This window comes from Lasioglossum baleicum, chromosome 10, assembly GCF_051020765.1.
Source record: "Lasioglossum baleicum chromosome 10, iyLasBale1, whole genome shotgun sequence".
Lineage (NCBI taxonomy): Eukaryota > Metazoa > Arthropoda > Insecta > Hymenoptera > Halictidae > Lasioglossum > Lasioglossum baleicum.
Window position 1 is genome coordinate 9,380,675 of NC_134938.1, and position 16,914 is coordinate 9,397,588.

General features: G+C 38.0%; 1 protein-coding gene across 1 annotated transcript in view; it reads right to left on the reverse strand.

Annotated features, from left to right (window-relative positions):
- Positions 1 to 16,914, reverse strand: part of LOC143213065 (uncharacterized) — a 57,252-nt gene that overhangs the window by 13,903 nt on the left and 26,435 nt on the right. The window contains exons 3-4 of the mRNA XM_076432560.1: positions 10,651 to 10,793; positions 6,131 to 6,269 (exon numbers count right to left, since the gene is read on the reverse strand). Of these exons, the coding sequence (XP_076288675.1) occupies positions 6,131 to 6,269; positions 10,651 to 10,793 (282 nt within the window). The remainder of the gene's footprint in view (positions 1 to 6,130; positions 6,270 to 10,650; positions 10,794 to 16,914) is intronic.

Genomic DNA, 16,914 nt, shown 5'->3' on the forward strand with positions numbered 1-16,914 from the left:
GAAAGTGAGCGTCGCCCAAGAAGCAGAAGAGGGTTTGCTGGATCAGAAAATGGGACGAGATACCTCAAGCTAAAAGGAGATAGGGTTTATGAATTAGAGGAGAGGGAAACAGGAGATACGATGAAAGAAGAAGAAAGCGAAGAAACAGAAGAACTGGAAAGGAACTGTCAGAGGGGCAGAGAAGGGTCAAGGAAAAAGGACGATAATTACGTAAACGGAATGGAACAACCAGCTAAAGAGCCGGTATTTCTTCATCGAAAACTTGGATTTTCCTTATGAAAAATTTATACAGACAGAAAACAAGAAAGACACTTTAATGCCTCATTTTTGAGAAGTAGTTTCCTTGAGTGGGAGACTAGTATACGCAGGAAGTGGAATTGGTTGGCCATGATCAGACGCGCCCGACGATTGCCATCTAATAGCGATTTTCTCGAAAAGGAAGCTTCGTATGCAAAACATGCTATATAGAAAATCTTTTTTTATTTATATAGAATTATTTTACTTCTTGCATATTATACGGAACCCGCCGGCTCTCTGAACTCGTTTATTCTTTCTTTTCGACTCATTTTTTCACGTCTCGATCATAAAATAGAGAAAGTGAGCATCGCCGCACAAACGGATTGTAAATAGGAAGAGGAGAAACAGCAGACGCGATGGGAAGGAATAAAGAAGTGAGGAACCGACGAAAGAAAAGGGGCGGGCAGAAATAAAATAGGAAAACGCGGGCCGGAAGGAAAAAGGTAAATATAAAGGAATAAGAGTAAAATGCTCTCGCAGGGAGGAACAGGGTAGAAAAAGGAGAAGGTGAACGGCCAATGGCTGCGCGCAAGTGGCGGGAAAAAAGATTTGAAAAACATTCACCGCATATGAACACGACTCGACGCTGCCTCAATACACTTATCGTGAGAATTCAATTGCACTCTCGCCGTTGTGCCCGCTTCCTCCGCATTAAATCTTTGTGAACGTTCGACGCCCTTTAATGTGCCTAACGGAATAACTCGATCGAGGAAAATACTTCCAACCTGCTTCCGTTGCCGTTTCGACTCGTTATTCAATGAAGGATTACAGTTTTAAACGTGCTATGGAATTCTTTTTAAGAAGCTAATGGTTTAATTCGAATAAGCTTTGCCTGGCAAATGGGCAGTATTCTAAAGTCGGATAAATCTCGCACACCCCAGTCATTACACGTTAAAATCTTTTGGGCTGATCTGACCAGTTTCTTTAATTTTATGATTGTCGAAATGACAAGGAAGCTTGCAAAATGTGCAATGAAAGTTAGTTAGGTTTAAACCTCCACCGACGACTCGGGTAAAGACGTGCCTTGAAGCATTTGAGGTTCAAGCTTGACAAGTTCAAGCAGTTTGAACTGAAGCCCCGCTCGCGTCGACAGGGACAGCTCGATGCTTGAATGTAAGTACTTGAGCTCGCTCGAGCGTTTTGAGCGGCTTGAGCCACCCGATATTCGAACATTTCGCACCTCCGCTGCTTATCTTGTGAAAATAATGCAGAGTTATATTTTACCAATTTAGCAGAATTCTTGTGAACGCAAGCGTTGTTTACATAAATGAGAACAAATAAACCAGTCTATCTTGCGTACTACATTGACCATAAAAATTTATAATTTCGACTGTGTCCTTCAAAAATGTTAACTTTCATGAAAATAATTTCTATATGTGCCAAGGATGCTTACAATCTTATTGGAATTATGCACAAAATTCAAATGAAACGTAAGACTAGAAAAATCAAAGGTCTACTATTTAACTTCAGACAAATTGTAATCGAAATACATGAAAATAACGACTACGGTTGAAGTCTCAGTTAAATGGCTTTCTTTCATACCCGGTGTTTGGCCTGGCAAAGCTTATAATCGGCTTGACCAAGAGCAAGTAATTATCAACTGTTCTTATCGGACGCTACAGAAACGGGGTGGACGTAACAGAAACTTCTAAACCCGCGGCACAAAAAGACGTCGGTAAATCGTTGTCTAGTCACTTGCAAAAATAGCGCCTGTGTAACAGCATGAAACGGTGAATAGCCTCAACGGAATATTGCACGTGATGATTAAAACGAGCAAAATATAAAAATGACTCAAACCAATCGATGAACCAGTGAATCGACGAATTACGAGTAAAGCGGTAGTAAGAATTAACGCCGATTATTGAATGCAACTAATTATATATATGGAAAATGAACTTCGATATTGCAGTGTCACAAGTAGGATCAGAGATGCGGCTGAAATCTGATACGTACAGCGAGGTGTAAAAGATATTTGTATCTCTCAGTGGCCTAGATGGAGCATGAAAATGGATAACACGCAAAAGGACAGTTAATAACGACATTCACAAGTTCACAGATAAATCAGACGCCGTTCAGTGTGCTTGTAACGAGCAAACAACAAGTAGTTACACAAGAAGTTTATAATTACGACCGCGGATAGACATACGATGACTAGCTTCATGAACGCTTCTAATTAATCATATCCGACGTAATATGCTTAGCGAATGACCAAATAATAGAGAAACGGGTTGGCAAGAAAGTAATTTCGGTATTTTTTTAAGGTGAAGTAAAACCCAATTCTTTTTATTCAAGCGATGAACTGTAATCAATAAAATATCATCGAACAAAATGGAAAATATCTTATTTATTAAAGTTAATTGCTCGAATAAAAAGATTGGGCTCCACACATACACACACACACATTTCGCCTTAAAATACTAAAATTACTTTCTTTCCAACCCAATAATTCAACAGTAGAATAAGTATTTTCGGTCAAGTTCTTCTCTCTTCAGTTTTTATCGTTTCGTCTGGCCATTTTTATACTAAATGCACATAATCTGCAGAATACTTTCTGTATATTGATAACGGTTCTCCGAAGAACGGAACACTGAAGAGAAACTCGGCGAGCGGCGTGTTGTTAAATTCATAAGGAAAACAAATTGGACAGTTGCTGCTGAAGGATCTCATTATGTAATGCTTCACCGTTCTCGAGGACGTATTATCCTATTTCCAGCGAGTTTCAAATTTTGAAGATCATTCAAATGTACTACGATTCCACCGTGCGGTGCAGACGCATTAATATTGATCGCGATAAGCATACCGCATTAACATCGACCATTACAAGATTCGAATTGCATACGAAATTACATCATCACGCAGCGTCAGGTACGAGTTTGCTTTGCAGCTGGAAACAATCTGTATTAAAACAATATTTTTCTGCAGGGATTGCTTATAACGACGCGCACAAAATTAATTTGATTCTCTTCGTGCGTATATATTATATAAAACGGTGATCGTCACGCGTACGTGACGCGCGAGCATGTTAAATAATTGTGAACAACTAAATACAAATGCGCGTGATTGAATTTTTGCGAATTGCACTGGGGAGGAACGGTGACATTTCAAATTACGTTAGCGTCGCTGTTGCTGAAAGGAATTACAGCGCAATTCCGAGTTGGGAAACACGGAATCATAAATTGCAGAAGCGCGCTGGATTCGAGTGTAAGATTGATTTCATTGTGTCTTCATACATCAAGGAGCCGAGATCAAAACTGAAATACATAACCGGTTGTATTACCGCCATCTCTCACGGTCGTAATTCCGCTCGTAATTCCTGAAAGGAAACGGCCGATGGCCAGAATGCTATTGAAACCTTTTCCATTCCGCTCGGAAGTCTTTGATCGTATTTGCGAGAGAACCAAATTTCTGTCTGTAATTTCGCGAGCCTTTCAATTTCGATCAAAACTTTCCAACCATAATCCCATTAGAGAGCAATGCCTAGATTAAAAGAGATGGGCCGAGAAGTGCAACGTTATACGGAACTGTTAGGTTCGAGGGAAAGTTCTGTCGTATTTTAAATAAGCAGGTAATTTTGCTTGTAGGGTAAACTGTACTATTGCTGGCACTGCACTAGTTATTGGCACTTTTGATTTAAACGGCAAATATTAAGAATTCCTGGGATAGAAAATCATTTTGTATTGCTTCTTATTTATATATCAAAGCAACGTTGTAAGTTTACATAACAGAGTTCCACATATGAATGTTAGCAACGCTGGAGGACAATCAGTAAGACCGACAGATGAGCACAGCGGAGTGTAAATAGTGTTTCGTTAAAATTTTCGTTACAAGTATACTTTATCGCTGTATGTATAACTTAATTTCGGGCTGTACTACAGATGTAATAAGTGCGTATATGATTAATTATAAATCAAATAACCTACTTAACGTTTACTTCTTACTGTTTATCAGACATAACCTCAAATTTTCAGGTGCCAACGAATGGTTCATTTATTTGTACAGAAGTTTAATTAATTGGCACCTATGCCAATTACTAGATATACAGTTTTGGATTTTTTTTTAATATTCGAAAGATTAATCCTTTGAATCATTAAAGCAAATTAGAAATATGACTTTAATTCGTTGAAAGAAGTCTTATTATCAATTCTTGGCAACTTTTACCGGAAAATCTGTGACAGTTTTCTGGTTGAATTGAGACCAAACATGGCATCATTCGTCATTAAGTGGCACGTCGATTATCCGAACCTAATGAATCTGAATTCTAACGTTGAATATTTTGCACGTTCATATACAACATTTATAAAGAACGTTGTACATAGGTGTTGATAAAAGTTTCATAAACACATAACTCACAAAAAGTGAGTGTCATAAAAAGAATTGAATCACAATTTCATTTTTAATCGCAACTCTACAATGGCTAACATGCATTAAATAGTAGTCGGATTCTCTCCGCATGCAGGGGAGTCAGTTTATGAATCAAAAACGTGCAATTCAATTTGGAAGCAGCTACCGCATACGAGAGATGTTGTTCCGCAAACGGTTAAATAAAAAATTGAATTTCCGTCGAGATTTTCATATTATTCGTGTTATCCTGCGGTGAATTTCTGTCTTAACAGAAAATCTCCCATGAATTTCGGTTTCGGCAGCAACTGTGCACGAAATTCTCCCACGAGTTTCGATATTGGCTGTAATTGAGTGCAAGAATCTCTCATGAATTTCGATCTCGGCTGTAATTATGAACGGACATCTTTCATGAATTTCGGGTTACACGATCAGAACGCTATGTCGATCATCCTTTTGATCGCTGTCGTGAATTTAACCGTAGCTAGACTGCAAATTCATGCCGATGAAATAGGTCAAATACAAAATTGAAAAGGCATTAGAAGATTTTAACATGATTAATGGAGAAAATACACGTCAACATTAGTTTCTTACAATTAACTTGAACAACGTTTATTGTGAGCTTTTTATTACCATTTTAGACTGAAATTGCTGTGTAAAAAAATAGGTTCGACGTGTAAATTAAGTAAATTTAAAGGTTCAAATGTAGGCACACATATATTCGAACGCAGTTGTTTACCAATTCACCGCAGGATTCGATTTTATTCCACGTTCCAATAGAATTTGCGTTCTTCTATTCTGAAACTCGACAATCGTCTCGAAACTCCCCACATTTGTTAAATTGTTTACCATTTGGAATCTTGGTAGAGCCTCAAGATTGCTTCCTTCAATATTATAACTTTCCAGAAATAGACAGTGTAAAGAAAAATCCCCTGCTGCGTAAAAGGAGTTTTATTGTGTTTTATACTGTGTTCACATTATGCGAGGGAAGGGTGCATTTTAATGGCCAGGGATTGCTGCACGTATAGCTAAAAAACTCTATTAATAATTACTCGACCAGTATCGCAGTGCATTTTCTTTCAGAGTACAGTTTTTTCAGGCATGAAAGGTCCTCAATATTTAAGTGACAAAACGATTTTTTTATCGTATTGTTTATCCATTTCGTTGGCATCGTAAAAACAATAGGGAAAACGAAGGCTTCTTTGTAAATTCTTTAAAATGTATGTAAAACTCCATTTCATTGGAAACTGTTAGCGAATACTAAGAGATCAAAAAATATTGTTACATACTTAAAATTAGACTGCGGATTTTTATGCAATTTGCAATTTTCGTAGACGCATTTTACGAAACTCGAATCAAATAAAATGTTATATTTGCCTGAAATAAATTCAAGTCGGACTAAATTCTGTCGTATTTTATATTCTAGGATGTTTTGAAAATTTTTCCACAATTCATAAACATCCGCAGTTTACTGATTATAATGATTGTCACTCACCAGCACACTCGCTTCATAGATTGATCCGTTACGTTATGTTTTTGTTTTGCGACTTCTTCGATGATCCGTTGGTATCTCTTCTGGCAGAGTTCGTGTTGCGGTTCCATCTTGTGCATGCAGTCAGCATGTTTCACGAGCTCTGCAAACGAAAACAAACCAACCGATGAAATTTCTGTGGCCGGCGGAAATTGGTGAATGTTATAAAACTCCAATTCGGTTCCGCTTATATGTATTTGATCAAATTTCGCCACGTTCTGCTTATTCCCCTGCCGACGTAAAATCGACGATAATTATAGCAAAACCGTGAGCTATAATACTGAAAATATGATCGATAAATTGGCAGAATTTTCTGTGTAGATTATCATCTTTTTTCAATCCTCCAAGTGAATAAATTTTACATCAGACTAATTTTCTTAATGTAGACGTTTGTCAGAAAATTGTTTATCGGACCGTATATACTTTTCGAAATTGCCAGCGCTAGATAAAGGCATTATATACGGTATAAACGAGACGAGAAAAAAGAAAATAGTTCACGGAGACATCTCATCATCAGCGAGTCTTATAGGCTAGAGAAATTGGGAATAAAGCAAGGGAGATAAATGAGCAGGTGATAAGGGAGAAAGAAGTCGTAATCGTAAAAGCGAAAAGGATGTGGGAGAAGATAGTAAAAGATAAAGATGGGGAAGATGAAGCCAGAGAAGAAAGTGAGGCAAATAGAAAGGCGAGAAAAATATCAGGAGAGATGATGGGAGATAAATGGAGGAAAGATGAAGGTGAAGCAATGAAAAGGAAAAGAAAGGGTTAAGGAAAATTGCAAGGAGATCAGAAGCAAACGACTCGACGGAAAGGAAGGGAAACATAGTGATGCGCTAACGGAGATAGAAGGTTCTTCAAGACTTAATGAAAGATGTACCGGATTTAAAAATAAGACTGAACGAGGTGAAAGAAGTTGTTCCGAGACGCGGGGACGATATTACTTTCCTACTTTTCCGTTCTATTCGATCCCGAAATTTTGCTTGTTATTTGAAAATGTTGGCGAACTTCAGCATCTGATGGTACATTTCTACGAATACAGAAAGTTCGAGGATTTAGAACAGAAAGTTTATAATAGTTCCAGCTATAGCTGTTTTTATCGGAGAGAATCCCACGACTTTTACCCTACGCAGACTTCCACGCGTCCTCGGCGTACTTTCCATGGTACATAACATACAATAGTATAGCTCAATTTATGGATAGGATAAATAAAAAATTTTCTCTGCAGAAACGAACTATTTTTATTCTATTACAATAAATAAAGAACAATGTATTATTTTCATTTGAGGAATGATGCAGAGAGAATAACTTTATTTCGTATGAAATTCAAATAAACGATTTTCACGTGAAAATTAAATTATTCGAATGAGAGATAATATAAATTGATTGAATTTATTTACGTCTACAGGAATAATACATATATATTTTCACAAATATTTTATGCTACTAACATGGAAGTATTTCTATTACTATTCTCAGCACTCTTTGTTTGAAATGTATCCAGCTAGAATGTGCTGAAAATTTTCCGAGGGAACAGCAGGCGGAAAAAGGATTAAGGCGAGTAGAGGACGCGTGAATGAAAAAGAAATGTGTTATAAATTAAAAAGGACAGCAGAAGAAGAAAAAGAGACTGGTACAGGCAACGTATGGAAGGATACGAGGAAAGAATGGTTCGAATGGGTTGGGGAGAGAAAGGTACCAAAAAGTGCAACAAGAAAAGTCGGGTAGTACAGAAAGAAGAGATAGAGCAATGAGAACTATGAACAGGAGAACTAGAAAGAAGCGGGGAAAAAGTCCGGGAACTGGAACCGATGTTTCGGAATGTAGGAGAACTGATGAACAAGGAAAAAAGCTCTTAGCAATAGGTTCAGAAATGAGACGTTATTGGTCTAGTGGAAATATGGGTAATGGAAAGAGCTTGGGAGAAGTCGAGGAAGATATTACCACTGTAGATGGGAGATGCAGGCGGCGCAGAAGAAAAAGAAAGGAAGGGAGAGAGATTCGTGAAGATAATAAAAGTTGTAAGAAAATTATAAGGAAATGTATTACATTTTAGTTATTCAAGAAAAACTTTCCAGCACTAGGGGAACTGCTCCTAATTATTGCACGATTAAGAAGGTAGTCGTGCAAGATCAACGAATAAATTCAGTTCATTCGGTGTCGATAATCGAGGACGCAGGGTTGATTACGACTCCCGATACCAGTATTGCTCTTAACGAGGCGCTAATCGCGTAATCGATTTCGAGATAGCGGCGTAGATCGATCAGTGGCCTGCCACACGGTCCAGCACGGCTCGATGACCACTCGACTCAATAAAGCATTCTATCCCCCCTCCAACGACTGGAATACTCTGTTTCAGCTTGTTTCCGTTTCTGCCATAGAACACGTATTTGTTTTCTTCCCTTCCTCTTACGTCCGTGTTCGCGAGTCTTCATCAGACTATGCAAAATCAGTACAAAATCATGGAATTTGGCAGTGATTGATTTTCCTTCGAATTTTGTTATCTACCTAATTATTACGTATGTGCAAATTATTAAATTGTCCCAGTAGTTTCTTTCGCAATGTGTAAATTTAATATTGTTAAATAACACGAGCACACGATTAACGTGATGACTAATTTCTAAGCTTCCTCTGGCTTAACTATGTAATCTACTTTTTTAAAAGCATACTATAAATAAGTAGACCTGAATCAAATATAAAATAAGAACGAAACCGGAAAATTTCAGATGAATGGATAAATTCGATATGAGATACATACGAATAATAAACGACTATTGAATATCGTACAGCTTCTACTGAGGACCTGTTCGTCAAGACTGAAGCTAATGATTGTATTAAATTTTAAGGGTAAAATTTACGGTGACATCTTGATGAATTATATAGTCAAACAGGAATAATCGTAATGCAAATTCCACATTTAGTGTCCATTAAAGATCCGTGAACGATATTGAAGAATCCAGTGCATAACTAAATATTGAATCGAATAAACTAATAAATTAATACCCTCTTTTTTATCTATACATATATCCTATTATAATTGCAGCTACTTATTGTGTGGTGCAAAAGGAGTTTTTGAATTTCCATTATAATAAATAAACTATTTTAGTAAGTTCTACCATTAAAATTCTGCCCTTCGTGAATTGAAAATTTAGGCGAATCTCTGTGTAATTGAGCAAATAAAATCGAGTAAGAATGTTTTATAATATTTTGTACAGCATACTAAATTGCAGAGGAAACGACAAAGGATAATTTTATCGAACACGAAGGGTATTGATTTTATCTTTCATAAAAACAGAGTTCTCATGACAATTGGCGCAAATATGTCATCGCGATAGCGAATAATCTGAACGAAATCCATCAGTAATTAATGTCAATAATTCAACTGGCACTTTCGAGAGATTACAGACACGTGCATAGTAGTACAGCAATGTTTACCCGTTGTAATTAATTCCTTTAAAGTAACTCAAAGTGATGAAACAACAAAATTATAACTGCAGCGCCAATCATTATGGAAAGTATAAATTTTGTAAATCTATTAAAAGGTGCAGAAATTATACGAACGTTCGTTTCTCCTTTTAATCATTTTAACGTGTTGAAAACGTATTTTAACCTGTTGAAGAGATCAGAAAAAATTGTCTACTACATAAAGTTGTAATGAATCATATGTAAAACCCGTGTATGATATTCAACTTGCAAACCAGTCTTAAACACGCACACATTTCAATGGATTTCCGGAAATTAGATTGTATGAAAGCTATTTTATGTATCGTACAATTAATTTGATAAAAAAAGCGAATTCTTCTAGTGTCTTTAAGCTTGACAAATTTCGAGAAATGATTAACGATGAATGATTAACGATCTGCCGCGATCCGTCAACTGCTTCGTCGCTCAATAACTCGTTCTGCACTCTCGAGATTACTGGAGCATCATGACTGTTTCCGTCTCGGAATTAGAATTGATCCGAGACGCTTCCAGCTCCGTGAATGAGTAACCGAAAATACCTGACTTCCAATTAAATTAATTACGGCTCCATTGATTGTAGAAACTATCTAGCACAGCCCGAATTAAAACACAATACACACATCTCTACGTATCGGAAGAAGATCGTGAAAAGTGTGCAGCAAAAAAAATGTTAATCGAACAAATGGAACTTTTATAACTTGCGTGTGCGTACAATTTCGTGAATACAGTACGATCTACACTTCTGTGCAAAAGAAAGAAGCATCCGGCCATATTTAATAGAAAAGCGTCAAAAATCAAATAAGAACACAGTTTTGAAAAAGGATTACGCTGTTTAATTGAATAGTTCTGAGAACGTATGTGTTATTGCGGATTATCTAATACTTTAAATGCAATAAATCAATCATTTTGCAATACAATTTCTACATAAAGATGTTGACTGTCGTTATATCTTATAGTTATGCTGGGTGCTTCTTTCCTTTGCACAGTAGAGTAGGTTATCTCGCAGCAGTTCATGTTGAACTTACCATCCAGAAAAGGGCCGTCTTGACAAAGTTCCATGACCGCTTTGTTGGTTCCCGCGTAGAGATTATTGAAATGCTCCCTTTGATTCTCTTCCAGACAATCGATGGTGAATGTTTGGATGCACTTTATACTGGACTCGAACTCCCTGTGGGAACAAGAAAAAGTAATAATGGTAATTAGGATCAGTAGCTGACGCAAGTACCGGCAACGACCGAAACTTTGGTTGCTCGAAGTAACGAGGGCATTTCAGTGAACTCGCCAGAAACGAGGGCCGTGTCGGAATGAAGATTGAATGGAAATTGTCCGGTTACAACGAGGAAATGTTTCGACTTGTCAAGAGCGGTTCCTCGCGGAAAATAGTAGCCTGCTTTCTCCCACGACTTTCCTAATTTTGCAATGGCTAATTCCCAGTAACCAGCATGGCGAACTTTTCCAGCTCGCGGAATCGACGAACGGCAGCGGATCTTTATGCAATTATGAAGAAATTGGACAGGCGAAATATAAAACAGTACAAGATTTGAAAAATGTGAGAATATTGTAATGTTGTGTTTAAAGTAAAAACATCATTAAGGGATGAAATCAATTTTTATCTTATCCCTGTTTCCCACAATTCTGTGGTTGTCAGGAAGAACGCCGCATGTCACATATTTTCACTTTCGAGATATTGCCGTCTAAAGATTTGATCACTAACGCTTTCGAATTTATTTTCATGACTTTTCTCTGGTAAATACGTAAATCCTATAAAGTTCACAATTAATATAGTATAGACTCTTTAAATTAATTTTTATTTTGCATAAAGCCGCAAAAATCCGCAGTCTAGTAATAAGTTCTCGTTAGGTGCGAACCCTTCGACCTCCGACTGTCAACAAGCCAATTTTATCAGGTTGCGATTCCACAATACGCGTGACTCAGCGGCACAACAGGTTGTTCGGAACTGTTCAACGATCGTGGCTCACTGACTCTGCAGTCTCATCAGAACTGTTTGGGTCTCTGAGGTCGCACGCTCAAATGCTAACCACACTGCGGAAATGCGCTTCGCAAATACCCGTTCAGACCCTCGAAAGATTTTTGCGAGAGCGGAGGTTGCATGTCGACAGATTAATGAGTTGTTCAAATCGATTAACCACCTCTTCCCAGTTTTTTGACATTGTCTACTGTGGAAGTAAAGGTAGGACCTATTTTTACTCATACCTTTTTGAAGACTGGAGTGCTGCTTCAGTGGACCACTTTGAAATATTACACTTGACGCCGTGTATACCCGAAGGACCACTGTTGCGGGACAAATTGGAAGGGATTCGACAGTGACTGTATGGTCTGATATTTTCTGGATTCTATCCCTGTGTTTCGGAACTGCACTAACTGAAAACTATGTGACTATCCTGATGTTCTGTGTGTACGACTCTAGCCTCTGATGGCTGTCACTGTACTGAGCTGTTCCGACTAACTGCTCCCTCACTTTAGGTTTACTGACCGCCATTTTGGGGCCTCTCCATGTAGGGTAGGGATTACTAAATTGAATGGGTAAGTCATAAAACCTTCTAATTGTGCTTATTACTATGTGCCACGTGTTGGATGTTAAGAAGTGATTCCAAATGCTAATATTAAAAAGTTATAAAATGGATTTCCGTATTGGCTGTGTTATAGAAACTAATCTAATTGTTAAATACATATTGGGTCGTCGGGAAAGTCATGACGTATTTTTGGGTAATTTTCAATCAGTAATGTATTGGCCAATCCGTCATGACTTTCCCGACGACCCAATAAATAGAAAACGCAATTTGAAAATATTGAACATTAAAATACCGATTAGAAATGAATAAAAAATACTGATTCGAATAATTTAGTAACTTTATTGAAACTCTGACCAGCAATTGATAAATCGAAATGGATAAATGTCTCCCCTCAGCCACCCGAGCTCTATATACTTTCTGAAGGCAAAATACTAGAAACAAAGAGTAACTTGATATCGAAGAAACATAAACTCTTCGATAAAGCAATAACCATTCCCCCCAAGTCAATTTCGCATATGTCGGCAAACGAGATTCTCCGTTTCTCGTTGCTAATGGAAATTTATGCAACGCGAACAGGGCAGGTGGTACAAACAGGAAGACTCCTTGAGCAAAAGTAAATTGAAAATGTAGAACAATGGTTTCTCGATTGGGGACCCATTTATGTGATAATTAAGTTTCGCGTATTCGTCGGGCAACGTGTGTCTGGACACGACTTACCGCTTCTACTTCTCGGTGAATGCTATCGTGTAATGCACGCGTACGCGAAAAATGTTCAAACTTAATTTTCTCGAAAACGCACCTACAGATGAGAACCTGTTTCCGCGCTTCTACATTTTAGATTTCATTCCATTTTTGCATAAGGAATCCTCCCGTGCTCGTTTCTGCTGCCTATCTCGCAGCCTGGGTAAAAACGAGATTCCTTGTTTCTCCCCGGTAATGTGCGCTTTTCTCTCATATATTTTAGTACTCCTCGTTAACAGCGGTTAATTTCATTTTCGGTGCAAAACATTTTTTAATCTCGTACTGTCCGCAATATTTAAATTCGCGTGACTATCTCACAAGACTCTTTTGTTCTACCTTATGAAACGCTCATAAGTAGGCTGCGGATGTTCATGCAATTTGCTATTTTTGTAGACGAATTTTAAGGAAGAGGAATAAAACAGAATCTGATTTCCGGTGGTAGTAGCAATTGCAGATCTAAAATAAATAAAAATTGTACTAAATTCCGTGGAATTTTATATTCTAGCCAATTCATGAAAATTTTCAGGAGCCCTAAATGCATAAAGATTCGCTAACCAATTAAGTTGCTGTTCAATTGCTATTCTTTTTGTTGGATTCCCACAATATATACCTCCCCCAATTCTCAGTATGTAATACTTCGTGTTGCTAATACGTTTTTTAAAGTTTCCTGTTCGGTTTACTACCCCCTGTGTACGTTAAGTGATCAGAACCCCCCGCAAACAACCCCCACACTTTCTCTTTTTATTGCTAGACCACTTTCTCTAAGCTTTCTCGCGCTTTCTGCTTTTAAGTTTCGACCGGAGTTACGACCCGAACGTGTGACTTCTGTGCTACTTTTGAGACTGACGTTTCAGCAGACGTTCCCAGTGTTTCATTATTTCGCATAATTCGTTACGTACATTTGTTGCCAAGAGGAACTGTGAAGCGTGACTCTGCACATCCTCGCACAATACACGGATTTATGAATTCTCTAGTACTCGCTCCGCGGAAGTTACGATTAGACTTCGTTGACTTTTATGCGGTTCTTAGTACAAAGTAAAAATTTAAAATCATATATCCACATACTTGAAATCATTTAATCTTTTCACTGTTGGAAATTTCACCTGCTCGGTTTTCTCGTAAATGCATAAAATCTGCAGTCTAATTATCCCCGCTTCTCTAGTACAGCGAACTAAGAAACATTGAGAATTTCATTCTTGTCGAACAAATAGCTTCGTGAAATATTAAGTATTTAACGTGCCGTCGCAAGTGACATGTTTTCAGCTGGCATTAATACATTTTGCAGTGACGATCGAATGCGTTTGGTCGTCGAAAGCGCGCGGCTTCCTTTAATCGTGGAAGTTTCCGCGTCGGAAATTAGGTAGATTTTGCTTTAACGCCGACATCTGGGATTCCCAGGGTTTCTATTCGATCTAATTTTGCCATAACACAGTGGCCAGGCGTGAGAGCGCGCGTGTAGTCTGTCGTATAAAATATTACCGACACCGTATCGGTCGGTGGTAAAGTTAGCGATGGCCACATCTATTGTTCCGAGGGTTGTCGCCTACTCTAATATTCAATGAACCCCGCGTCACTGTGTTCCCTCGTGGTGTTTATATCATTATTTCAGGCAGAAAATATCGAATAATGCCGTCTTCTCGGCTCCCGGCACTCATTTTCGCACTGCCGAGCCCACACGTTCACTCCACGAGGTTAGACCACGCGTCCGAAGAAGAGACAGACATGTTCAATGAACGAATCGAGCTTCTCAAGCCGCCTTTCATTTGCTCTAGAGCTGTTTGCAACGCATCGATCTCCTTGCTTTTTCTTACGAATTTTATTTAATGAATCTAGTTCCTGATTCCTATTACACTCTCATTAACTTCTAGCAAGAATTAAATTTTTATTGACTGCGTTATAAATGTTGCACCACTTTTCAAAATATTGGAAACAATGGTGAGAGACCAATATAAATAATAAAATACAAAAAATGAAAGATAAACGAAATTATTATTCCATTTTTCATGCTGTTGGTGTCAGCGATGTTATTTACGTCACGGGCGTAAAAAAAAAAACAGTAAATTGCGGAAAATTTAAGGTTAATAGAAAATAGCATGGTGCCAATTAAGGGCACCAATCTAGTTTCTCATTCCTGTTCCACTCTCATTAACTTCTGGCAGGAATTGAATTTTTGTTTCTGTATTGACTGCGTTACGAATGTTGCACCACTTTTCAAAATATTGAAAACAGTGGTGAGAGACTAATATAAATAATAGAATACAAAACATGAGACATAAACGAAATTATTTTTTCATTTTTCGAGAGCCGGGGACGTCAGAATTTGTTAAATCGTCGTGCTATTGGTGTCAGCGATGTTATTTACGTAGTGGACGTGAAAAGACAGTAAATTGCGGAAAATTTAGGGTTAATGGTAAATAGCGTGGTACCAATTAAGGGCACGGTCTGAATAGAGTGATTTGTGCCGTTTAATTGTTTACCGATAAAGTGGTTCGAAACTAAACGATGGGTGGTGTGGAACGGTAACGGCAGAAACGCATTCATCAAATCTATTGCGTGACATTCATAATGTTTGTTTCAATTAAGAGCATAGCAAAATGTTGAATAACGCGGTCAAACGTCGAGCCTGGTGAAATGTACGTGGCATAGGGACGGTCTATCTGCTGCAATTTGTCGCGCTAAATCGCATCAACGCAACCAGTCACACACGAATCAATTTCACCTACAGCCGACTGAATCGCGTGATCAAGAATGTTTGAAAAACGTGCTCTGATGAAGGAAGCGACTATTACTTTATCAAAATAACGGGAATGCATTTATTCATATGTGTCCAATTAAATAAATGAATTGAATAATTTCTCGTGAATCATATGTGTCCAAAGAAATAATTTTTTGATTCGCGCATATTGTAATAATAAAAGCAAACGGTAAGCAAAAAGAGTTGTACTACCGACCGCGCTAGCCTAAGTAGAGAAAACAAGTTTTGGTCAGACGTTGGCCTAACAGAGTCCTCTTGAGCCAGTGTACACCATTATTCGAATGAGTTTTTATTTCAATAACAACTACAATTATTCTTTAATTGTTATCGCGTTTATATTCGAATAACGTGGGAATTTTGAAAATAGCTAATTGGTAATATTCACAAATAACGGAAAGAATCGAGTTTATCTCACGTTTGTCACGGTTTCCGTTCTGCCTCCAATGTCACAATAAAAATATATCGTGTAAAGAGTTATTTCATTGTAGAACGATTTTAGAAAAACTCATTACGGAGTTCCTCTGTGACTGAAGTGCCGCAGAAACTTATAGTCGAGTTAGAATACAGTCGAACCATGCCTGCGGAAAAGGATTTTGGAGTCGCGGCAGGATTTCCTAGTCACGAGAGAATTTATGATTTTCCGAAACGGCGCGCGCGACTCGGAAAATCTCGCGCGATCGTCCGAACATTTTATGTACACAGACGAACACGTTATCGTTCTGCCGGTTGATTTCACCGGGTTGCCAAAATTTGCTGAACGCTGTCCGAATACTCCTCGTATCGATCACTTTGTCATATAAACGGCACTGTGACGATTCGGTAAGCAACCGTGTCCCTCCATTTCGGAAAATTCCTTTTTCACTACACAGATAACCTTTTTGTCCACCGCTAAATTGTTCGCAGTAACTGACGCGATTGAAAGAGTGGACACACTTTAATTTTCGAAGCTAGTTCTGCTCGAATTTTCAGGAAACTAGCGAACCTTTCGCGTTGAAATTTTGCAGACGTATCTGAAGAACGTGTGTGATCTTCTTTAAGTAAAAACAATAAAAATTACATGAATTGTTCCAGCCTTCCCATTGATCGGAAACAAAAAGAATCAGTAAATCTTGATTATTCAGAAAGTGGCGGTATTTCGAAGCTAAATGTGTTATTCTGTCGTAAAATAGAAAAAATCTCGAAACAGTTCTTTTAACTGTCCGCTAATTAGTTAAGAGACTCGTTAGAATTCCCTTTCGCTAGTCAAGCTTGTTTCACCG